Source organism: Amblyomma americanum, chromosome 5 (genome assembly GCF_052857255.1).
Source record: "Amblyomma americanum isolate KBUSLIRL-KWMA chromosome 5, ASM5285725v1, whole genome shotgun sequence".
NCBI lineage: Eukaryota > Metazoa > Arthropoda > Arachnida > Ixodida > Ixodidae > Amblyomma > Amblyomma americanum.
The window spans coordinates 61,716,805-61,741,473 of record NC_135501.1 but is presented as its reverse complement, the minus strand read 5'-3'; the positions used below and the strand labels follow the sequence as shown (position 1 = coordinate 61,741,473).

General features: G+C 46.5%; 1 protein-coding gene across 1 annotated transcript; it reads left to right on the top strand.

Moving 5' to 3' along the window:
- Nucleotides 1-432: 432 nt before the first annotated feature.
- On the top strand, nucleotides 433-24,121 carry LOC144133919 (membrane metallo-endopeptidase-like 1). The gene is made up of 5 exons (XM_077666973.1): nucleotides 433-477; nucleotides 11,589-11,767; nucleotides 16,695-17,748; nucleotides 21,179-21,403; nucleotides 24,101-24,121. The coding sequence occupies exons 1-5, from the start codon at nucleotides 433-435 to the stop codon at nucleotides 24,119-24,121; spliced, it is 1,524 nt and encodes a 507-aa protein (XP_077523099.1).
- The last annotated feature ends 548 nt before the right edge of the window (nucleotides 24,122-24,669 follow it).

The window sequence follows — 24,669 nt, the reverse complement described above, 5'->3', positions numbered from 1 at the left end:
TAACGAAGCAACGGGGTTGGTCTGTAAACCGTGCAGCGGTACACTTATGTCACCCATTAGTTGTTAAATCTTTCTGAGGAAAAGAACAGCTGTGTCCGCACCTTTCGAGACTATTTGATATTTAGAGGTGCCGGAAGTGCTCCGACATATGGCTGAGAACGAAACCCCAATGCCTGGCTAGACGGTACTGCGTGTTTGCCCTTCGTATCCGCTCACAAGGGCCGGTTGCAAACATTGCAGAAAGACGGCCAACAGCCAAAGCCGCTACCGGACCAAGGTGCAGCCGTGTCTGCCTCCGCCTCCAAAGCGGGTATGCGGGCCAATGTTGTGGTCTCCACACAGCCGAGAGCTGCGGCGCCACCGTCAGACCCCGATCGTGCAGCGTCGCTGACGATATCCCCGGGCCACAAGAAGCGAGAGTCCTTGAAAGCCATGAACGCGATGCTCAAGGCCCACTCGGAACACTCGGTCTTCACGGTGAGTGGCAGCGGGACTGCTTTGAAGTACGAACACAAATCGCTGTACCTAAAGATTTCTGGCGGGCGTTACGTGTGAAAAAGGGCTGCAAATGACCAGTGAATTGTGTATACGGTGTACGGCATCAGCCATGACGCTTACGTCAGGCCCGTATTATGATACGGGTCGTCGTCAGTAGCAGCCGGGACAGCATTCCTCTAAGTGATGTAAAGCCAGTACATTTTGAAACCACAACGTGCCTCATGCGATAGCGACCGGCTCAATGCGGCAGCTCCCACTTCATGCAGTGCATGGGCGCGGAAAGATTATGCGACTTTTGGGGAGTGATGGCGTGCCACAACAGGTGGCGCCAAACTTACCAACCATCTCACCATCCTCCCAGCTTATGCTCGGGTTTAGATGCGACCTTCAGCATCCTATATTAAGATGTTTTATGGATGTAACCTTTTTGCTAACAGCAGTTTTACATACGCGCACAAGTTTTACGCTCGACTGTACTCTTCTGAACGGTCGTTGGCTTATTAGTTGCGTAGATGAATTTTAGCGTTGCTTTTCGTGCTTCACAACTGCAAAAATTCAATAATATTGTTTTCGTTTGTTGAGCATTTGTTCCCGCACGTCAAGCCCCGTCCCTTGCGGCCATTTTCAGAAATAATAGCGTGCTTCGCATAAGTCCTGCTCATCCGATTAGTAATATTTTGGGAAAATATTTTACGCGAAAAATGAACAAGAAAATTAACTATAAACTTCAAAAACATGTGGGTTATGACATATGGAAGGTCACAGTAAGGTTCATATTTTCTTCAATAAAGAGGCTGGGAGTGGGTTAACTCTGACAAGACTCTCAACCGAGCACGCGCCACGAGACAAAATAAACGATATGCAAAATGGAGCAAAAACCTTCGTGACATGCGCTGTCTTATAGCGTGTTATACAGGTCAAATAAGAAAGGGAATAATTGACAAGTTTATCAGCACACCAATTCTGTACTAGTGGAAAAACGAACCTAGCTTATCACGGGAGAAATTGTAAATAATGGTACCGATGGCATATAGGTAGAGCATCCGCCTCGCGTGCAAGAGAACCGGGGTTCGATTGCCGAGGCCGCGCAATTCTCCACCGGGTTAAAAAAAAATCAGCGGTGCACTTTGTTGATCTGTTGTTGCTGCTTGTGTCACTGATGTGTGGTGAAGGTGTTAATTAAGTGCACAACTGTTTGTGAATTTATAATGCTGGAAAACCTAGAGGGCGTCTGGAAGGCATCCTTCTGATTTGGCGCCTTTCTGCAAACACTCTCAAGCGTCCTAGACAAGAACTACATGTGCGTTGGCAGGAAGTAGCGTAGTCGTTAGCACGCTCACGTGCAGAACGGAAGGACGGTGGTTCGGATCTCATCGTGCACAAATATTTCTTTCCTTATCGAGTTGAAGAGCGTTACGGACGGGCGCGAGCATGAGCCCTTGAAGGTTTTCTCCGTAATACTTTGGCAGCTGCGCTCGTCGATCATTCATCCCAAGCGCTACATGTAACGCTGGAAGGGCGGACGCGAGAATGAGCCCTTAAATGCGTTCACCTTAAAATCTCCGGGTGTCAGTGGAATTGCATATCCAGCCCTGGGGTGCGGCCTGACCTCGGTGACCAGAACCGCCATAGCACTCCGTCGCCAGAACATGGATTGGCCACCCCGGCCAATTCCTGTTGTGGCCAAGTAGCACTTGGCGACAACCTTACAGAAGCAAATCAAATATTCCTAGGCCCTCAGTGCCCAGCGGCTGTGGAGCAACTGACCAAAGTGGCGGTCAGACCTGTGATGCAACGGAGGGTGCTAAGAATCACTGGCTCGGGACAGGCCGCTATTGGAAGAGGCCGCAACGTTTAACGCTGGAACATTATCCAGTTGACAAACCCCCGGTGGTCGAAATTTCCGGAGCCCTTCACTACGGCATCTCTCATAGCCTGAGTCGCTTTGGAACGTTAAACCCCTATAAACCATAAACCGAACCTTATCCAATGAGGCTAGATTGACACTGTTGCTCGATGAACTAGTGGACATTAAACGGGTGTGACAGGGCTTTGCGAAGTTAGGGCAGGTGAGGCATATGCAGTGCTAAATGGCGGAAACATACAGTGCTATCGCGGATTAGCAGAAAGAAAACAACTAGGTGTGCCATTCCTCATCAATCAATATATAGCTAACGACCTAGAGGAGTTCTAAAATATTAACGAGAGGTTGGCAGCTGTCGCAATTAAGCTCAAGAGGAGGTACAAGCTGAAGGGGGTGCAGGCCTACGTGCTTACATCAAACCATGATGGCCAGACAGTAGAAAGCTTTGATGAAGACGTGTAATCGGCAATGAACAAAGAAAAATTACAGTACACTGTATTCATGGGTGACTTCAATGCGAAGTTGGGAGTGAAGCTGGCTGCCGACCAAGTGGTAGACGACTATGGGATATATTCCAGGAATAGCAGGAACGAGTTATTAGTAGTGTTCGCAGATATAAATAACCTTACCTTATTAATACCCTCTTCCGCAAACGAAAGGACAGGAAATGGACCTGGAAGTGCCCGAAAGGTGAGACTAAAACTACCGCGCCCTGGCATTGTGCAGGATGTGGAGGTTGTCCTAAAGGTGCAATGTAACGACCGCAGAATGGTAAGACCTGGAATCAGCACAGACTTGAAAAGGTAAAGGAAGAAATTATTGAATAGGAAGCCCATTGACGAGTTAGTAGTAAAGGGGATAGTAGAGGAATTCGGTATCTGACTGCAGAACAGCAATTCTTTAGGTGAGACAGACGATCTTAATGTTCAAGAAATGAATGATAATTTCAGTGCTATCATTACGGAGTCCGCCGTAGAAATAGGTGGTAGGATGGTTCAACAGGCCACCTGCAAGCTATCACAGAAGACGAAAGTTTAGATTAAGAAACTCCAAAGCATTAGGGCGTCTAGTCCTACACACAAAATTGAACGCTCAAAGCTATCGAAGTAAATAAATTAGCTCGGGATTGCCGACACGACGAAGTTTAATATAGAGAGAATAGAGCATGCTTTAATGAACGGAAGTAGCCAAAAAGTAGCGAAGAGAAATCTAGGCATAGGTAAAAACCATATGCATGGGTTAAGAGACAAGGAAGGCAATGTCATTAGCAATATGCATAAGGTACCTAAATTAGCCAGAGCTCTACACAAATATATACAGTAGCAAATGTAATCAGATCGTTAATGCGAGATACACTAGCGAACAACAGTGCGTCATCCCGCCAGTAAAGAACGAGGAAATAAATAAACCCGTAAGAGCAATGCAAAGGGCAAAAACAGCTGCTGAGGATCAGGTAACAGCAGATATGTTTATCGAAGGATAAGCAGGACTTTGTGTTAGAAAAACTAGCCACCCTTTATACGCAATGCCTTATTACCTCGACCACACCAGGCGCTTGGAAGAACGCTAACGTTCTCTTAATTCATAAGAAAGGAGACTCCAAGGACTTGAAAAATCACCGGCCCATCAACATACTGTCCGGTGCCTACAAGGTACTTACTGAGGTAATCGCTGAGTCAAGGCAACCTTACCCTTCAATACACCAAAAGATCAAGCAGGCTTTCGTAAAAGATATTCGACAATAGATCATATTCACACTTTCAATCAGTTTATAGATAATTACGCAGAATATAACCAGCCAATATATACAGCCTTTAGTGATTACGAGAACGCATTCCACTCACTGGAAATACCAGCAGTCATGCTGAAATTGCGGAATCAGGATGCAAAATGCCTTGTGTGAAAATTCTGAAAGATATCTATACCAAATGCAGAGTTACCATTTTCCTCCATAATGTCAGCAATAAAATTCTAATAAGCATGTGCGTCAGCGAGGGAGATACAATCTCGGCAATGCAGTTCACCGCCTGCTTAAAGGGGTTATTCCGAGGTCTGAATTGAGAAACGTTGGGGTATGAGTTAATAGAAAATAGCCAAGTAATGTGCGACTCGCTGCTGATACTGCCTTGCTAAGTCACTCAAAAGATGAAATGCAAAGGATGATCAATGAGTTATGGAGGCAGAGCAGAACGGTTGGTCTAAAACTTGACATCCAGAATACCAAAGTAATGTTCAACACTCTAGCAAGGAGACAGCACTTCTCAACTGGTAGCGAGGTGCTGGAAGTGGTAAATGAATATGTCTACTAGGCCAGGTGTGACGGCTGATCCGGGTCATAAGATGGAATTAACTGGAAGAATAGGAATTGGGTGGAGCGTATATGGCATGTTATCTAATATAATGAATGGCAATTTACCAATATCCCTGAAGCGAATAATGTCCAACTGCTGTATCTCACCGGTAATGACCTACGATGCAGAAATGTGAAGGCTAATGAAAAGGGTTCAGGTCAAGTTAGGGACAACGCAGCGAGCTATGGAAAAAAAATGATAGGTGTAACGTTAACAGACCAGAAGTGGGCAGAAAGGTGAGAGAACAAAGGCCGGTTAATGACAACCTAGTCGAAATCAAGAGGAAGGAATGGGCTTCGGCAGGGCTGGGTAATTGTGTGAATTCGAACAGAAGGCAAGCGTTGCAGGGAGCGCCAGAATTTTAGGTGGGGGAATGAGATTAAGAAGTTTAAGGGCATAAGCTGAGCGCAGCTGACAAAGGACAGGGTTAATTGGAGAGACATGGCAGTGGTCTTTGCCCTGAAGTGGGTGTAGTCATGCTGATCATGATGTTTTCCAAGTGATTTATCGAGTGATAGACAAATCCGGGGAATATAACCAGTGCTTATATATTGCTTTCATAGATTAGGAGGAAGCATTTCATGCAGTCGAAAAAACAGTAGTGATGTAAGCATTACAGAATCAGGGTGTAGAAAAGCCATATAAAAATACTGGAATATATATTCATCTAGAGCGGCTGCATAGCCATCGCCCTCCATAAAGCAGCAATAAAATACCAATATTCAAGGTTTTCAGGCATGAAGAAGCAATCTTTCCTGTGCTACGCAGCGCCTGTTTACAGGAAGAATTCAGTGATCTAAATGAGAGGATTTGGGTGAGACTGACTGAAAAAAAAACATGGTAAATTGTGATTCGCTGATGGCGTTGCCTTGCTCATGAACTGCAAAATTTGTTAGTGACTTCGACAAGCAATACCGAACACTATTATTAAAAATTACTTTCCAGAAAACTAAAGTTATAATGGACATTCTCGGAAGAGAACAGCTGTTTACGAGAGGCGTCCAGGAGGTGGAAATGGTAAGGAAATACTTCTACATCGGGCAGATAGTGAAGAAGATCCGCTGGACGGAGGTGAAATAACTACAAGAGTAAGAACAGGTGGAGCGCACTTCGTCGGTGCTCTGAGATTTTGAACGGTATTTTAGTTGTATCCTCGAAAGAAAAGTACATAACAGTTTTATCTTAACGGTACTCACCAGCGGAGTAGAAACGTGGAAATTAACAAATAGCGTCCAGCTTAAAGGGAAGACAATGCTGTGATCTATGCAAAGAAAAATCACATATGTGCCGTTAAGAGATAAGTGGATAGTAAAGGATCAGGTAAGAAACCCGAATTAATGTGTTCCTAGACAAAGTTAACAAGAATATTGGGCATAGGCTCATGCCATGCGATGTGATAGATAGATAAAGAGGAGGAGGGAAAGACAGGGATGTTAACCAGAAAGGGGTTCCGGTTGGCTACCCTGCACTGGGGAAGAGGGATTAGGGGACTAAAAGGAGGAAGAGACGGGAAAAAAGGCATAACACTGTCACAGTTTGTCACTCAATCCAGTCGCTCTCAAGTAGGCAGAGTGTGCCTTGTATGCATTGAGGGCAGTCGAATGCTGTGGCCACGGACCGAGGATCTTTTGCTCTGTTAAAGGGCGAGGATCGAGGCGGTCCAGGGCACAACACAGTCTATGTCTTGCACTCGCAAATGCAGGGCACTCACAGTGAAGATGAGCGATGGTCTCCTCACAACCGCAGCTACGCGATGTGAACGCAAGAAAAACGATGGTTGTTAAGAGGAACAGACTCAATTTCAAAAGAAGGCGAGGGCAACAGGTGGCGGCAGAACATTACATGGGCGCATGAGATTAGGAGCGCTGCAGGGTTAATCGTACCCCAGTGGGAATTGTTAGGCTGAGTATTATGACGGTTTATCAAATGCGCCTAGGGAAAAAAATATAATCAGCTTTCAATCGAGATTTCCGATGGCTTCAATACCAAAAAGAATGAAAAACCGTGCTATCAGGCGCCTTATATTAGAAAAGAGCGCCATTTATATATCACTTGTCTTCTGACGCGCACCGCATTACTCCTAAGCTTTCTGTTACCGCTTTTATTCACGTTGTTTTTACTTTTATCCTGTTTTAATTATTTTACGCTTCTGTTGTTTTCCCCTTGTTGCCGCCTACATTTTTCCACATTAACATACGAGCCACATGAGCACGCGCTATTTTTAAAAGTCATGGCCACTTGTTCACTGTAGTTTGTCTTTGTTTTAAACGAACGCCTTCAATGGCTCATGCTCGCGTCCGTCCATCCGTCCTCCGTCCGTTACGCTCTTCAACTCGATAAAGAAAGAATCTGTGTACGATGTAATTCGAACCACCATACTTCCGTTCTGTAACCGAGCGTGCTCACGACTACGCTACTTCTTGCCAACGAATATGTAGTTCTGCTTGTCTTGGACGCTGGAGAGTGTTTGCGAAAAGGCGTCGAATCAGACGGATGCCTCGGAAACGCTCTCTATTGTTTCCAATATTTAAGATTCACAAATAATTGTGTACTTAATTAATATCCCAACCACACATCAGTGACACAAGCAGCAATACCGCGCTGTAGGCTTCCGCCTCAGCGCAATTTATTTCAACAAAGTGCCCCCTGAATTTTGTTTTTAAATTGTTTCATCCCCTTGCGGTCTTGCCTAATAAAATAAAGCGCCAATTAAGTAGCGATGGCAGCGTCAGTGTGCCTTCTGTCTTGTCGTTCGCAGTGTTTCAAACTGTAACCTTTCCTTGTGAAGTTTCAATGTTTCAGAGCAATTCTATTATGTTCATAGGCTCGTGAAGGTGTATATTTTAGCTAAAGCTTACTCTCCGCAATCGTATTATGTTCATAGGCTCGGGATGGCATATATTTAGCTACAGCTTTCTGTCCTTGTCAGTGTGTAACAGAGCTTATTTATAACTTTTGTCCGTAAAGTTTTGAGACTGCTTTATTATCTTCTCGAGAAATGATTACCCGAACCATATGTAGGTGCGTACCTGTGGTGTCATCTTTTCGTGCTATTCTGAGCTATTTATGTCAATTCTTGTGGCAGCCGCTAAATGGCACTACATGTAGAAAAATACGTTGTCGCTAGTCGTCTGCGTGTTCTACTGTGAGTGTATGTGGAGAGATGGACGTCGTCCTCGAACAGCGTGTAAACATAAATTTCTTTGTGAAGCTTGGCAAGACAGCCACACAGACGTATGAGCTCCTTCGTGATGCTTACGGCAACGAGACATTAAACGTTATTAGCATACCGAAGACGTACTACCGGAGACGTATACCCATTTGCCGCACACCGGCTGCGCAGACCCAGTGGTTCCCCCTCACCCCAATAATGCCTCTGCGCATGCGCGACAGGGGTACGGTAAACCGGTATACGCCTCCGGTAGTACGTCTCCGGTGTGCTAAAAACTTCTATTATCGCGGGCGCGTGTTTTCGACTGGCACATGAGGTTCGTTTCGGGGAGAACGTCGGTGGAAGACGACACAAGGCAGGGCGCCCTTCAACCTCACAGAATGAAAACAACGTGGCTAGGATCAGGAAAATAGTACAGCAAGACCGCACCATTACAGTCCGTATACTATCAGATGCTCTCGACATTAGTAAGACAACACGACACCAAATTTTGCGTGAGAACTTGGGGAAGCGAAAGCTGAATGGCACACTTGTGCCGCACTCCATCATACACGACCAGAAGGACACGCTGGCGTCAGTGAGCGCTGATTTGCTCTCCAGGGCAGAAAAGGACGCTGCATTCGTCAACAGCATCATTGCTGAAGAATAAACATGGTGTTTTCAATATTACCCTCAAACAAAAAGGCAGAGCGCCGAATTGCGGTCCACAAGCTTTCCGGCGTCGAGAAAGGTGCGGCGACAGAAGATCAAAATAAAGACGATGCTGATAGTTTTTGACTCGGTGGTTCAATGAGTCTAAACGAGGTTGTGTGCACGTGGAAAATGACCCCAAGTCAGGGCGGCCGACAACTTCAACCGATTTAGACAATTCAGCCTCTGCAGAGAATTTATCATGAATAACCAACCAACCAAGGTGCCCGAAGTGGCCGGAGAATTGAACATTCTTTATGGCGGGGCTTTCACTATCACCTACGATGCTGTGGGTATGTCGCAGGTCTCGGCACGATAGGTGTCACGGAATCTCCCTGTGCAAGATCGGCACCTCTTTTCAAAAGGAAACTTTTTTGCCTATATTCAAGTGACTCAAAAGATTTTCTCTCCAGCTTTGTGACTGCGGATGAGACCTGGCTGTACCTATGGGACCCAGGAACACAACAGCGATCTACGCAGTGGAGGCATTCGGGGTCGCCTCCACGGAAGAATTTCAAGATCCAGCGCTCAGGAAGGAAAGTGATGGAGTCAATTTTTGCGGGCGCAAAGAGATTCGTCCTCATTGAGTACCTTGGAAAGAGTAGGACACTTAAAAGGCTAATATTACGCCAACGTTCTCTGAAAACTTCGTGATGCTATAGTGGAGAAGCAGAGAGGATTGGTGTCCAGACGTGTTCTCCTCCTGCGCGACAACGCCCCACGGTTGACAATTCTCGTGTTGCCCAGGTTGTCATTCGACAGTGTGGACCACCCGTTCAAGCCCCGAGTGAATTTTGTTTACGGATTATAAGAAACACCTGACGGGAACAAGGTGCGATGATTTGTTCGCTTAAACATCCCCAGAGGATTGGCTTGGCAACCAGCAAGAACAGTTTTGTGAGGTATCAAAAGCCTTCCAGGAAATTTTGAGAAGTGTATTAGTGTGAGCTTGGGAAGACTATGTTGAAAAATAATTTTTTTCTGAGGTGTGGCAGTTTTTTATACATGAGTTGCAAAAATTTTTCATCACCCCTAGTACCTACGAAGCAAGCATAGCAGAGAAAACGTTGATGCAACGGATGTCTCACGCCGCAAGAAATCTGCATACCTATGTCGCCGCCGGGCGCACTGATCTATCAATCGGAACACTGGAGGAGTACGGCACACCCTAACGGTATTGCACCCACTGGGCGCAATACCGCTTTCGCTCCATCATCGCATGCAGAATCAAATTGTGCGGTTTGAAAATTTGCTTATTCTAATTAGACGATCGTTCAGCGACCTTATGCGCGTGGGTTTTCATGTGGTTCATTTGTGAGAGCTGTGCCGACACACACATAGATTCTGTTTTCTGGGTTTGGAAGCTGTTCCTATGGTTGGAATGCTAAACAATTTTTACGCCAACGACCCTGGCCCGGGGCTATTTGATCGTGTGCTGTGGCAATACCTGCGTTTTCTGTGGCCATAAGCCGCATCTGCTCGGCGGGCGGGTGCCGCTCCTCGCGCTGTGTACACGCCTGGCATTCAGGCATGCCAAGCTCCGCTGTCGATAAGGAAATATCTCGTGCCTCTGCTGTTAGTATTAAATCTCACATGTACAGTATGAATCATACTTAGTGGGAACACGGGAATACGTGGGCGCCGCGCTTTGCGGGGCTCTTCTGCTGAGATCCAGCGCGAATGGGTGACACCACGCGTATGCACGAAAAGAGCAGCCACCAGTTCTTAATGCGCACGCGCCTTTGCCGCCAACTCTCGCCAGGTGTCGGCGGAAGTGCTTCGCGAATCGCGCGGCTGCTCAAGGTATGACGCCTACTGTAAAGGTGCACCAAAAGTAAAGCGAAGCACGCGACCGGTGGCCAAACTGCTCAAAACTGCATTCCAGCGCGCAATATCAGAAGATGCGCTGGAAAAAGGGAGGATGCGTCGGGTACACCCGGCTGACCTATCTCGATGATCTATGTTCGCCTTATCGCCGGCACCAGCGAAGCGGCGCCCCTATCATATCTCCTCGCCTGGGGCACTTTCAGTGCTTCATGGAATCGTTTATTTCTTGCTCGCATCGCGAAAAAAAGCTGCCCTTCCGCGACGTGTACTTTCTGCTTAAGGAATAGCGCCATTATTAGTCTGCGTGAGCGCGGTACCGTTCGCGCTTCATTTGGCGGTGAGTTTGTTGAGCTTTGGAGTATAAACCCTTCTGCTTCGGTTTCGCAAGTGCGGTCGTAATTTTTCTTGGCTCAAAGGAACGCACGAAGAAAAGAAGCATGCATGTAGTCGCTCCATTGTCTTGTTGATACAGTTAGGGCTCAACTGCTTTGCAAGTTAGGTAATTTAGCACCACTGGCTTCAACCTAAATTGACTTTCTGGCAGTCGAGGAAACAAAGCTATCCAAATTTTCATAGAAAATGAGGTTGTTTCTGTTTGAGTTGTCCTCGAATCGATATATTTTGAGCATATATCTGTATCATAAATACAGCAGAGCCAATATAGGCATCACCATCATCGTGATCATGAGCTTGACTGCGCCCACTGCAGGACAAGGGCCTCCCTCCTACATGTCTCTCCAATTAACCCGATCCTTTGGCAGCTGCGGCCACGGAATTCTAAGAAACTTCTTAATCTCATCCGCTCACCTAACTTTCTGTCGCCCCCTGCCATGCTAGGCTTCCTTGGAATCTATTCCGTTACGCTTAAGGACCAGCGGTTATCTTGCCTTCGCATTACATGCCCTGCCCAAACCCATTTCTTCCTTTTGATTTAGAATATAAAGGGCTGAGAGAAGAAAGGAACAAAGAGGTGCTGTAGTGGAGGACTCCGGAATAATTTCGACCACCTATGGATCTCTAACGTACACGGGCGCCTTTGGCGTTTCGCCTCCATCGAAACGCGGCCGCCGCGAGTGTGCTGCGCGATGTCACAGATCTGTTGCTTTCCGTAAACCCTATCGCACCGCAGGGGCCCTATCGCTGGACACGCCGGTCCACCAAAGTTGCCCATATATGTTCCTCGCAGGAGCGCACGGCCGGTTCCAGTCGGCTGGTCCCCTCGTTACCACTGCAGGGCAGGGCATTTCCGGCTGTGCTTGGTTTGGCAACGCTGGTCGGTATTGCTGTGCTCTTCCTGCTCCTGTACCCCTGGGTACCCGCAAGGGCACATACGCACTGCGAAACCATGTCCTGCAAGGTCCACAGGTAAGCTGCAGCTAATTTGGCTGAGCGCATTCGCGTGAAATAATTCGGGAGCGAAACTGCAGTTCATGCGGCCCAACTGCGGTCGCTTTCACGGCCCTAGCCTTTGTATGGTCGTTTTTTGAATAGACGTAGTAGGCACGTTTAGTCACATCTTTGGTATGGCCTAGTCAGTTGTCGCGAAATTTTAGTTGGGCGCAGAAAAATGATGGAGCAGAGCAGAGGTTAGCACCGCGTGACTTGTTTGAACAACGCAGCCAAATATTCAAGAAGCATCACGTGCCCCCGCTCCTAGAAAGTGAAAACCCGTCGCAGGGCATAAAAGGCCAATATAGAAATAGGGAAACATCAGGCACCGAAACACAACTGTGAGGCCCTATGCTCTTGGTCATGTGTAACATGCAGCGCGCGCCGCTGATGCGGGATTAGGGAATAAATTTCGAACGCCTATAAGCAGTTCGAGTGTGCAGCGCGGATCATAAGCGGCATTCTTTTATGCGGAGCAAACATTATGCGACCAAAAGTCTAAGTGGCCAAGAAATTTATCAGTACATTTTTACACGTTAGAAAGGGCCAAATTTGACTGCTTCCTCCAGAACGGAACGCACCATAACATGAAGCATGAAGCGCACATGCACATGCATGAAGCGAACACTCTTACCGCTTCACGCTTCAACATAAACCGAGTTGCTGTGGGAGAACGTTATTGGTTTTAAATATGCGCCTTTGGCCGAACAATTACCCGGATATGTGAAATGAAAAACTATGAGCACAATTCATCTGCTACAACCCATCTGATTCCACAACGCAAATGACATAACTCGAGTGTATAAACATGGTAGGTGACTCGGAACGCCTGGCTTTCGGCAGCCCGGTGTGCAAATCCTCCGATAGCTGGCAACTATATTCATCTGCTGATTTTGCCGATGCGTGAGGAAGCATAAACAAAATAAAAGCTTTAGTCACAAGGATTCCGATTTCTCGGGCGAGTTGCCATAAAAACTTGGATCACAATTTTTGAAATTAAATCGATCCCGCCGTAGACGCCTTCTATGGTGCGCGACACGGTATACATCTTGTAAAAACAGATGGGCACGCTGCGATATTAAGGAGAACAGTATGCTATTTTTCATAAAACTTATGACACAACTACAACAGCGATAACTTATACTGTATACTAATAGGGCATGCATTTGGCGCCGTTGGAGCAGCCGTTTTTGCAGATGTTATTTTCAGATCATGCGTTTTTTGCAATGATAATTTCCTTGGAGGCGTGCTTTGAGAAGGTGACTGATTCCACAGTGCGACTAGCGCTTTGCAACGCTTCCAGCGCCGCAACTAGTGCTGCAGACAGCTCTTCTCAAAACAGAAGATTAAGCTGTTTTCGTTTTATCACGATGCGTCATAGCAGAATTTTAGCTCAAAATTGCAAAAAGCGCTGCAGCGTAAGCGGAACAAGAAATGTGTTCCGGTCTTGGAGAGTTCATAGGCGATACGTGCCCCCCCCCCCCTCACACACACACACACCCAGGTAGCTCAGCGGCGGCGGAGTTCTACTAGTGAGAAAGAGGAAGGATCTGGTCCAGGCGCCATGCAAAAATTTCCATTGAGGCGCCGTAGAAAAAAATGTTTACATGTTCCGGTCTGCTTTAGCGGTCAAGAAACACAAGTGGCCGAAAGAAATTTCGAGCTCTCTACTGCACACAGTCGATGAAAATTCAGATTATACCTGAAAGCCGCTTTGTGAATGTTCACCTGTATTGCGATAGGCATGGTGACTGAAACCCATGAGACTTACAACAGCCCGTGAAAAAGCCGCAGATTTTCTCCATTTCCTATAAGCGACCACATTTAGAATGGCGCCCATATTTAGCAGAGAGAGCCAACAATTCCTTCAGAGCCTTTCAACCCCAGCGTCTTACAGTTGTGTACTATGTACAGTAATGTATTACGAGGCTCAAACTGACACGTTGTATTTGCCGACATTGCCGCCATGGGGAATCAGTGCCTTTCAAGCATACGCTGACATTTTCTATTGTCTAACCGATCAAACACAGGACTCATTCATTTGCGTAAGGCATGGAAGTAGAGTACCTCACTACGCTGTCACCTGTGATTGTTTAAGTAAACCTATCACTGTGCAAACACTTTGGCTTTGTGCTACAACTGGATACTTCTGCACGACGTGGGAGCTTCCATGATATACATCGTTTTAAAAATTTTAATCCTGCTACTGGGTTTTAAACCCTCTAACAAGACTGCATACACATTCTCAGATAACGCTGCGCAATGGTAAAAGCGGAGTGTTACTTTTGTCGCAGGTGTAAACGTATGAGCAAAATGATTGCATGAAACAGTATGAAGACGGTGATATACAAAGCGTTGCATAAGAGGCTACCATTTAAACGCGCGGTGCAAGAGGCTGCGGATATGGTCGAGTGATCAGCCTGTATGAAGCGGAGCTGATCTTTCGGTTCCTCAGTCGATTCAAAGCCCGCTTAGTTCTAAAGATATGTTTGGTTTTTTGCCATCGGGGAAAATTTCAGGCATATTTCGATTAGGTTCGCTCTCATGTTGGGTATAAAGTTTCGATAAACCTGACCAAAGTTGCCGAGAATGTGTACCAAAAGTATTTCAAGCCTGAAAGGGCACTCAGAACCGTGTCATAACGTTCACCCAGTTATTATGAAATGTCACACAGGGGTGTGTAACATTTTGGTGCTGCCAAGGTGATATCCCAGTTTAAGTGACGAAGAGTGACGTGAAATGGACAGCTTGTTTAATGCGAACTTCACTGATGGCCCCTCTGTGCAATGGACGGGTTAAAAGATAACAGAATGAAAGCTTGGAGTGACCGGAGATCAATTAACAAGGCCTTGCTACTACAATGGTCTAAGCCGGCTGATGATAATAATGTAATCCACGAAATGATCCTGTTTTGAAACATTCATTGCGAAGACTCAACAGGCCCACGTAGGTAGCCAATTATCTTGATCTATCAGGCGATACCGTGGAACCTACTTATGACGAACCTGATGGTCACGCAGATTCAATTCGCTATATCCGATGTTCATATTAAGTGAGCTGTCGTACAAAAGCTAAAACTGTTAATCCTGCCAATTGTGGCGCCTATTTCTTAAAGAAACAAACATGCGCGTCTACTTGCTCAAAGCAGACCCTACAACCTCTCGTTTCCGGCTCTCCAAGGCAGACATGATTTACGTGAACAACCTACTTTAGAGACGGGATATAACAAATCCTGGTCGAGGCGTTCTCGACAGCTGGTAGCAGGCTGGCCACATTAATCACATTCCTAGCAGCAGCAGAGTGCTTTTACTTGGCGTTCAACGGTTTCGTCAGAGCACGCGGCTCTACGAAGTAGTGGTCTGCAGAAATGTAGTCACCCAGAAAACATCTGGCCAGGTACGCGTCAGAGACGCGTTGCCAGAAATCCACATGCGCCTGATCACGTTTTTTCGAGAGCTTCATCTATCGTTCCAAGGCTCAGGCAGCGACGAAAGCAGCGCAGCACTCATGGCACGGACAATACAAGCTGCACTGCCCGCTTCCTGACATAGCCTGCACGTGCTAGCAGCCGATGGGCAGGCGGTGCATACCACGTGATCAGCACGGCCAGCAAGACTTTCAAGCGTCTCACATCGCTGCTGTTAGTTGATCCACATCCATCGGCAGTAGCTCCGCTTTCGACGATGACCTTGTCTCACGCCCACTGCGCTTCTTCTACAACTTGGGATGCTTTACGCAGAAAGCGAGCACGCAGGCATTGATTGCCTTTGCTAGCAATCGGCTAGCGCTTGGCCGAAGGCTTCTCATTGTTTCAATACCAATCTTGTTTCTAATTTTGAACCGACATGTTATTTCGGGGCGATGTTGCAGGGCAATGTCCATCTCCGCACATGCTGGAAGTGCGACCTCTTCAACTTTGTGGGCAGAGTTTACGGCGCCTCCTCATTCACAGTAACCGAGTGAGCAGGGAAAGTTTTTCGTGTTGTCTGAGACGAATTGACATAGCCTAATGCATTTTTTTTGACGCAGAAAAACACTGGTTCTTAAAAAGCGAGAATTCGTTATAACTGCGGCCATCATAGGGGGCTCCGCTGTATTTCAAACGCTCAATTGTTAATTTTCAACAATGAATTTCCGAACGTATTTGGTGGTGAAATATGCTGATATAAGTCGTTATTAGGAATTAATTTTAAAGTGTTACCAACAGTGGAACACTAGAGGCAAGCTCGTCATTGCCTTTCGCTCTCAAGTATGCCACGAATGCATAAACTATTAACACACTATTGGCGAATAAACATCAGTAGTCTCAGCGTTGTCTCTGTGATAATGGGGCGCACCACACTGGACTCCCAAAAAATTGCTGTGCTTACTTTCAAACGGAGTCAGCTAAACCGCACACACGATACAGCGTCATGATTCTCATGGAACTAAGTATCTACGTTTTGTGTGGAACCATCGTTCATCATACCTGTAATCTTTAGTAGGTAGGTGCAGTAGTAACTAAAGTACGCGTCCTACTCGCCCTAGCTTGCTTTTTAACCGAATTCTTTAAATCAGGCGCATTTAGGGATGCTAAGTTCGTGTAAACAGTTGTGTAAACAGTTCTAAATCTCGCAAAATTCAACTTTGAACACTAATTGAAAGAGCCAAGGTTCACAGACCAGTAAGGAAGCAACACAATATGACTCAGTGCACAATTTAAATCTTTGGCGCAGACGTTGTCGCGCTATGGACGATGTTATTTGTGCGAAATGGGGGCATTAAGAATGTTCTGAATTTTTTAGTATGAGAGCCTACAATATGGCGCTAGCTGGATCTTCATGGAGCCCACAATTTTAAAAATCTTGGTTCGATATCTGCGACGCCTCCTGCATGGGGAACAGAACTATTCTAATTTCTGCAGGGATCTCATAGATGGCCAGCTAGACCTAACCGTGGACCCGTGCGACGACTTTCGGGCCCACGTCTGCGGTAACTGGAGGCATCGCAAGTTCTCAGACTTCTCCACCTCCGCGCTTTCTGACATGGTGGCGCAGCGGCTCATCCAGTTACGCGCATTGCTGAAAGATGGCGTAGACAAGCTTCCCGCGGGAAAAAGAGCGGCCGCCATGTTCAACAGCTGCATGACGCAGACGGGCTCGCAAGTCGACGTCGTCCAGGAATTCATGCGCGCCCGAGGGCTCATGTGGCCGGAGCAGGCGGAGGAAGGCGGGTCGCCTCTTGATGTCATGTTCGACCTGGCTTTCAACTGGAGCGTGAACCTATGGTTCAAAATGAAGTTTCTTCCGAGCACACCTGCACATCCCTACCGGCGGATCTTCTTTTCGCACAGCAACAGAATGACAGTCTGGAGGGCTATCTTCAAGAACATACCAAGAACGAAACACGATTACGTTTACGGAGCCCTCTTCAGACTATTTTCCAACACCACGGACAGCTATCCTGTAAAGGAGGAAATCGCGCGCACCTACGACATGCTAGAGTACGTTTTCGACCTGCTTATACGACCCGGAACGTCCACGGCTCGAACGCCTGTTCAATTCGCGCTGCGCAGTTGGGAGAACCATTCCCTGATCGAGAGTGCCGAGGACGTGAGGCGTGCCTTGAACTCTGTGCTGAGAATTAAGCCGCCCTTAACCCCGGACGACTTGATCCTCTTCAGTAACCTGGCTTTGCTAAAAGGCATGAGCAATATTTTCAACAAGTTCAAGGACCGTCTCGTGCGCCGTCACCTGGCATGGCTCTTCGTATGGGCGTACGGCATCATGGCCAACCCAGCAGCCATCCTCGAAGTCATGCACGGCGACAAGACTCGCGCGGAGCAGTCGCGAATTCGCTACTGCGCTGCGCAGGTGGAGGCCAACTACAAACTGCTCGTGGCCGCCATGACCATCGCCTCCTACTTCCCCAGTGAAAAGCGAGCCCTGATCGACGAGCACCTGTCCGGCATTGTAGAGGTAAGCAAAGCCATTTTACTGAGAATGGTCGTTGGGTCGCGTCCGTAAAGTACAGTAGTAGTTATTAAGTGATCTGTCCTCTTTAGTCGCCATGTTGGCAAACTGCTCTTTACTTGGCAGCACAATTCCCCTTCTTAAAAATGTAGTGCAGCTTTTTTATTTTGTGGATATATTGCATATTCGTGTAGATTTTCCTACTTGTTTGTGTTATATAGCGAAAGCTATACTGGCCACGAATTTGCGATTTTGCTTTGGCGGTGATCCGAGGAGGCAAAGAAAGAGACCTTGAGCCGCTGCCTAGCAACCACCGCAGTTGGACGGATGCCGCGCGCTCGCCGCGCCACTTGGCATGACGTCACACTGCGCGCCTCGCCGCCCTTACCCGCACCTAACCGCTAACCAACGTATTCAGTGGCGGCATCTATAGGAGCCACTGAAACCACCGCACACTTACTGAATAAAAAAGAAACCTGTGTCGTGGCTGGGAATGGAAGCAGGACATTTGGCGTTTGAGGCAGAGACGCTACCACTCCGCCACGACGGCTCAAGGTTTAATCATGAATAAAGGCGCATCAAGTGAATGCACGACTTTCATATATTCTGTCTCCCGATCAAGAAGTCGCCGCGCTTTCGCTTCGTATATCCTGGCCTATCAGAGCTAGGCCATCAGAAATTTCCTATATGAGCCTTTCAAACACTATGTAAGAAGACGTGTACAAAGAAAACATAATGTCACGTGGTTTTTTGAGGTATGGCGTGCAAAGTTACCATAACATTCTGGAACAACGTTTAACCAGGTAGACCTGGATGTGATCAATATGGATAAATCTGGTCGCCTCTTGAATCACAAACAAGGCGATAAAGCAGCGGGCCAACAGCTTTGAAGAATGAACAAATTCAGACGTTGTGTGCACTAATGATTTCATTTTTCTCTTTACGATTCTACGGAATGGGTGGTGTTATAAGCCAGATAATAGTGAACGCGTATAATATCTGTTTTTCTGCACATGGCAAATAGGACTGAGCAGGACAGCAACTTTGCATATTAGGTTCTCTGCGTCGACATGATACACAGTATTGCGGGAATTAGGAACTATTGCTCGCTACCTGCAGTGATCTTGAATGGTATAGGAAATGAGCTCAGGTATTAAGCCTTTCCTCTCACCACTTCAGCCACAGCGAGAGTATGGATGACACAATTTCAAAAATGAGACCCGCCAACGCCGTAGGTCTGTGCCGAGTGTCGGAAATTCACATCTTGTTATTGACTTATCGCGTTATTTTGGGAGCATATTAGGCTAACGTGCGACTGAATTGCTTTATGCTATTATTTTGTACTTCTGTTAAAAAAAGTAAGTTGGAAATTTGCGCAGAAATAAAAGGTAAGTTTAAAAAAAGATATCAAGAAAAAAAATTGAAGCACACTGGTCTAAGAAAAATAATGATTATATACTTCTTACAATACTTATAGGATAAAATAGGCCGCCATGAATTCCCAGATTGTGAGCTCTTTTATTCTGAGGCAGCACTCAAGCCCCGCCTTAAGGGTATGACCACAAAGTGGTAATGGGTTCTTTTAGAACCTCGGCTCCTCTTTGAAATCTAAAGTCTGACGAAAACTCGTCTGGTCGGGAAGAAGATTCATGTATGAAGTAAAAGGAACGCCGACCAAAAGGTTGTTTAAAACGAAGACGTTTCGGCTTCCATACGGAAGCCTTGATCACTGGGCCGAAAGTCCAAAGCACAAAGCTTAAGTACGTCGCAGTAATCGCCCCAAGCATCTTGCGTACGTAGGCGGGAGATTTCCTGCGTTGTGGTTAAGGGTTTTGTCTGTAGTTTGGATTATCAGGGATTCCAGATATCGACGTGACAGCCAATTCACTTCTCTTGCGATGACTGATGCTTCTTCCCAAGCTATATTGTGCGTCGCGGCTTCCACGTGTTCCGCAACTGCATTAGATGCAATCTTTTTTTTTTGTTCCTGACGTCGTTTTTGTCGTCCCTCAATCGCCTTTCGAGATTCCCGCTCTCGCCGATATAGCAGTTGTCGCAGTCTGCGCAGGGAATCTTATAGATGACGCCAGGAAACTTCTCTTTCTTTATCTTGTCTTTGGCGGCCACCAGCTCATGCCTCAGATTGCACGCAGGAACGTGAGCGACGTGCACACCGTAAGTGCGCAGAACGCGAGCCAAAGACTCGCTCACGCCCGGCACATATGGGATAGCGGCTCGGCCTCGGCAAGGAGGACCAACTGGTTCTGATGGGCGTGAAGACCGTTGAAGAACAGAATCCACGAAGTGCTTGGGGTAGCCGCATTCACTCAATTCTCGGCGCACTTGGCGTAGGTCAGCAGCCCGATCTTCTGGCCTTGGGCAGATGTTTTTGGCACGTCGGACGAGGGAAGCCACGACATAGCGTTTGTGGAAAAGCGGGTGGACAGAATTAAAATGAAGATACCGGCCTGTGTGGCTTTCTTTTCTATAAACTTTGAAAGAAAGGCGGTTTCCACGGCGTTCCACCAAAACGTCCAGAAAAGGAAGACGGCGTGCAGCCTCCTCCACTACAGTGAATTGAATGGAACCTTCCATGCTATTGATGTGATCAGTGAAAGGACCTAACGCATTCTTTTTGATAATACAGAAACAATCGTCGACGTAACGCACAAAAACCTTTTGGGCGCGGTTCGAAGGTAGCCAGTGCGCGAGCTTCTATTGCTTCCATGGTAAGGTTTGCGGTTGTCACCGATATAGATGCGCCCATAGCAGTGCCATGAACTTGTCTATAGACTGTACCCCGGAAAACAAAATAAGTGTTCTCAAGGCAGAACTGCAACAGCTTCAGGAGATCCGATGCTTCGATAGGGGTTCTTTCACACAATCCGTCGTAATTCTGCAGCGCTGAGCGGCACACCTCCACAGCCAGATCCACGGGTACGCTAGTGAACAGCGATTTCACATCAAAGGACACCATGACCTCGTCGTCCTCCACCGTGACATCACGTACTTTTTCAATAAAATCGAAAGAGTCACGTATGAAAGTCGAGCCCTTTCCAACGAGTGGCGCAAAAAACTTGTGTAAGTAGCCCGACAAGCGGTATAAGGGCGACCGCGTAAAGTCAACTATTCGTCGCATCGGGACGTTTGGCTTATGGACCTTCGGGAGACCATACAAGGCAGGAGCTGACCCATTGTGGCAGATGAGCTTGAAATAAAGTGACTTGTGGTCCGGTGGAACAAATCGGAAGACGTCAGTCAAAAGAATCTGCAAGTTTCTTCCTACCTTGAGCGTAGGGTCCCCCTTCAGCGGCAAGTACGTACTGTCGTCCTGCAGAAGGCCAGTCATTTTCTCAACGTAGTCGTTGCTGTCCAAGATGACGGTAGCATTGCCTTTGTCAGCGGAAAGTATAATAATGTCCGTGTTTTTACGCAGGCTTTTGATGGCATCACGCTCCTCGGAAAGAAGGGGGGTCGGAGGATGTCGCGGAAGCTTGGCAAGGATTCTGGCTGCACGAGTTCGGGCCTCATCTCGGCGGTTGTTGTCTACTTGACCTATAGCGCGTTCGACAGCACAGACGATTTTTCTTGCGTCCGGCGCAGGTCTCGTGTTAAAGTTCAACCCGAGCTTGAGTACGGCGAGTTCTGCTCGAGTAGGCCTGTAAGAAGACAGGTTGTGGACTGTCGAAGTTAACGGGCCAGGGGCAAGCACTTTTTGGCGAGGCAGCAGCCTTGATAACTTCTTTTGGTGGGAAAACTCTAGTTGGCGGGACTGGAGGCTCACCTTGTAATTAGCATGTAACTCGATGCTGGCGAAGTCGTCCGGACACTGGTGCTCGAGGCGGCGACGAGCAAAGAAGACTTCGTTCTGCAGGTGCCTGATAGAGGCTTTACAATCTAGGATCCTGGCTTGAAGCAGTTGCCGTTCCGCTCTTGATACCACGCTGTGGCCAAAGGCCGTGTCAACAGGTCGCAGCAGACGGAGGGATCTCGGAATGAGGCTCCTAGCCTTGCATATGAGGTTAAAATCCAGATGGGCTTTGAAAGCAGAGAGACGTATGGATAGCGAAACGTACTGGCGCACTTGAGTGATGAAAGGTTGGCCATACGACCGTCGTAGCGTAATGAAATCTAAAGTCTGACGAAAACTCGTCTGGTCGGGAAGAAGATTCATGTATGAAGTAAAAGGAACGCCGACCAAAAGATTGTTGCTTAAAACGAAGACGTTTCGGCTCCTCTTTGCGTATCCCTTCGGAGATGCGGTTATTCTTTACATTCATAAATCACGGGGAGTATTCATACCACCTTTCGCGAAGTGGTTCAGCGGTTAAACATTACGCTACTGTCCGGCCAGGTGGCCGCTTAAAACCCAGCCACCGGTTGGGTTCGAAACCCAGGCTGTTCATCTCAAGCAAGCTCTCGTTACCAATCATAAATATAACTTCCACCTGCCACGATGGGCAGTTTTCCCACAGTCCGGTGGGCAGGTTGTGACGACGCCACAAGGTCGCGTGACCTACGTGTCAAATGGGCCACCTGCATTTTGGCTCACACTGTCAACAACGCCGACGCCAGATTTTCTTCACAGAGGTCTTGAATCAGTCGCCCAAATAAAACTATATTCTTTCCTTTTATTGTTTTTGAAATAATTTTAACGCAGCTGATTCAGTTTTTGCGGAACTTGCAGAGACAAATTTGTATAAAAATAAAAAAATCAAGCCTAAATACGATTGTCTTAGTTCAATATATGTACCGGGCACGTTGTATAGTGCCAAAAAATAAAGAAAAACAATCAAAATGAAAGAAGCGTTGCGGAGGAAATGCCCCCTGTGAAGAAAAAAAAATTCTTCAAAGTTTTGAGATGCAGTCCCAATGGTAAAACACGCTTGACATAGCCCTCGGCACCATTATATCGGCAGGCTTTGTGAAGCCGTTCGTGTTATGCTCATTCTTTTTTCTTTTCTTCTTGATTTCTGAACAGGGCAATGTGCCACATTACAAGAGACATATAACATACGGATTTCCTTGAAATATACGACAAATCGCTGTGTTCGGAATGAAATCAGAAAATTAAAAAAGAAAGCTGAAGGCTGTCGTAGACTCCTAAATGTAGGTTTTATGGTCAGCAATAAAAAGAGATATCCGGTCTAAGATAACAATCAGCACCAGTAAGCCTAAAACTGAACTATTTATAAGTACAAACGCTCTTTCCTTATGTTCTTTCTGGATTTCAAAATAAAACGCAACTTCTACCATTTGAAACAAAAAAAGTGGGACTGAAATGCATTTTTCCTGAAGCTGCGTCATTTGGGAACAATATAAAGTATTTTCCACTCCTCGCAGAATGAGTACGTTTCAATGATGTAATCTTCTGGAATGGTATCAATTTGTGAGTCAGCTACAAGAGCTTCAAAAGAGTCGGCTACAAATTTTCGGCCAATTTTAACTATCATCCCTCTTGTGAGCCTTTTACCTTAAGGGTGGCGCTGGTACAGCGAAAGCACCCTCACACCCACGCCACCCGCGGTTACGCAGTATGTGACAAACGGCGACCTTTTTCGTATGAAGGGAGTGCAGAGGAAATGCACACTCAAATATATGCCATCTCCGACCCATGAATCGATGTGGTCTTACCAGAGGCCCGCGCAATGCACGAGGTTCTACTCGTAGGCGCTATTTGATCAGATGCACAGACTGACTGTAAGTAGAGGTTGGTAGAAGAAGGCCTCACCCGCAGTACTAATGTATCATGGCTTATGTAAAACTTAATACAAATGAAGGAGAAGGACATAGTGTCAATTATGACGATGAATTAATTTTGGTGAAGAATAAGAAATGAGAAAGATTAAGGGGATCAGAGTAGGAATGAGAGGTAAAGTTAGTAGTATACCATCTTAGCGCACCAGCCAAGGGTGTCGGCCGGGCCCCGTGATGTTTAAGTTGTTTTCTTAATTTGAGCACCTTGCTTTCCCTTTTATGTTGTATAATTCCTCGTTGATGAGTAGGATGAGCTCTCTTGAGTTGCCCACGCTGGCCAATTAAAATTTAAATTTATTTTCTTAATTTAGGTCTTACTTGGCTGTGTTTGACTTAATTATGCTCGCCATCCTGTTATTTCGTATTTAAATTACGATGTACGATAGGTCCTGTTCAGTTGTTCCACTCTGCTGCTTGTGAATTTAAACCCTACATTTCTTTATCCCGTCTTATAAAATATGCACGTGACTGCTTGCTTGACTTAACTCTCTGCTTTGCGCAGCGCCTAGTTAAACATTGCAATGGTAACAAAGTTGTTTGCTTTTAGTTATTTTCGTGAATTTTGTGAGCAGTTTTGTGAGTTTTTCCTCCAAATGCGCAGTGCCGGGACAAGCGTTTCTAGCAGCGATCGTGTCACGTAGTTTTATTCTTGTTTCACTGTTCGCTTTCTAACTGTTTGCTGTTGGGCTAGGTAACCAATAGAAAACAACGAAATACAGCATATGGAGCCGACTACTTCTTTTCCCATGTCCAGGAGCTGTTCTCTGCCGTGCTCTCTTGACTTCAAGAGCTATACATCACTTGACTGGTTTACTTTCGACCCAACTTAAATTATTTACTTTTTCTAATCAAAGGAAGCCCGTTGTGTAGCCGAGCGTAGCATTAGGGACAATTGAAGGCAAAAGAGGGACTCGTCACCGAAACCAAGGAACGTAGGGTACGTTGTTTTTCATTTTAATTTGTGAAATTCATCAATCTGAAATATAGAGCAATTTTTTAGATAACTGATTATAAAGGAGAAGGAAAAAGATCCCCATGCCGCGGGTGGAATACGAAACCACGACCTCCGAGGTTCGCGTTCGGTGCTCTACCAACTGAGCTACGGCGACGGCTGTACAATCTTCTTCTTTCGCGAACATTTATACGCAGAGCAACCGAACCTTGAGAGTA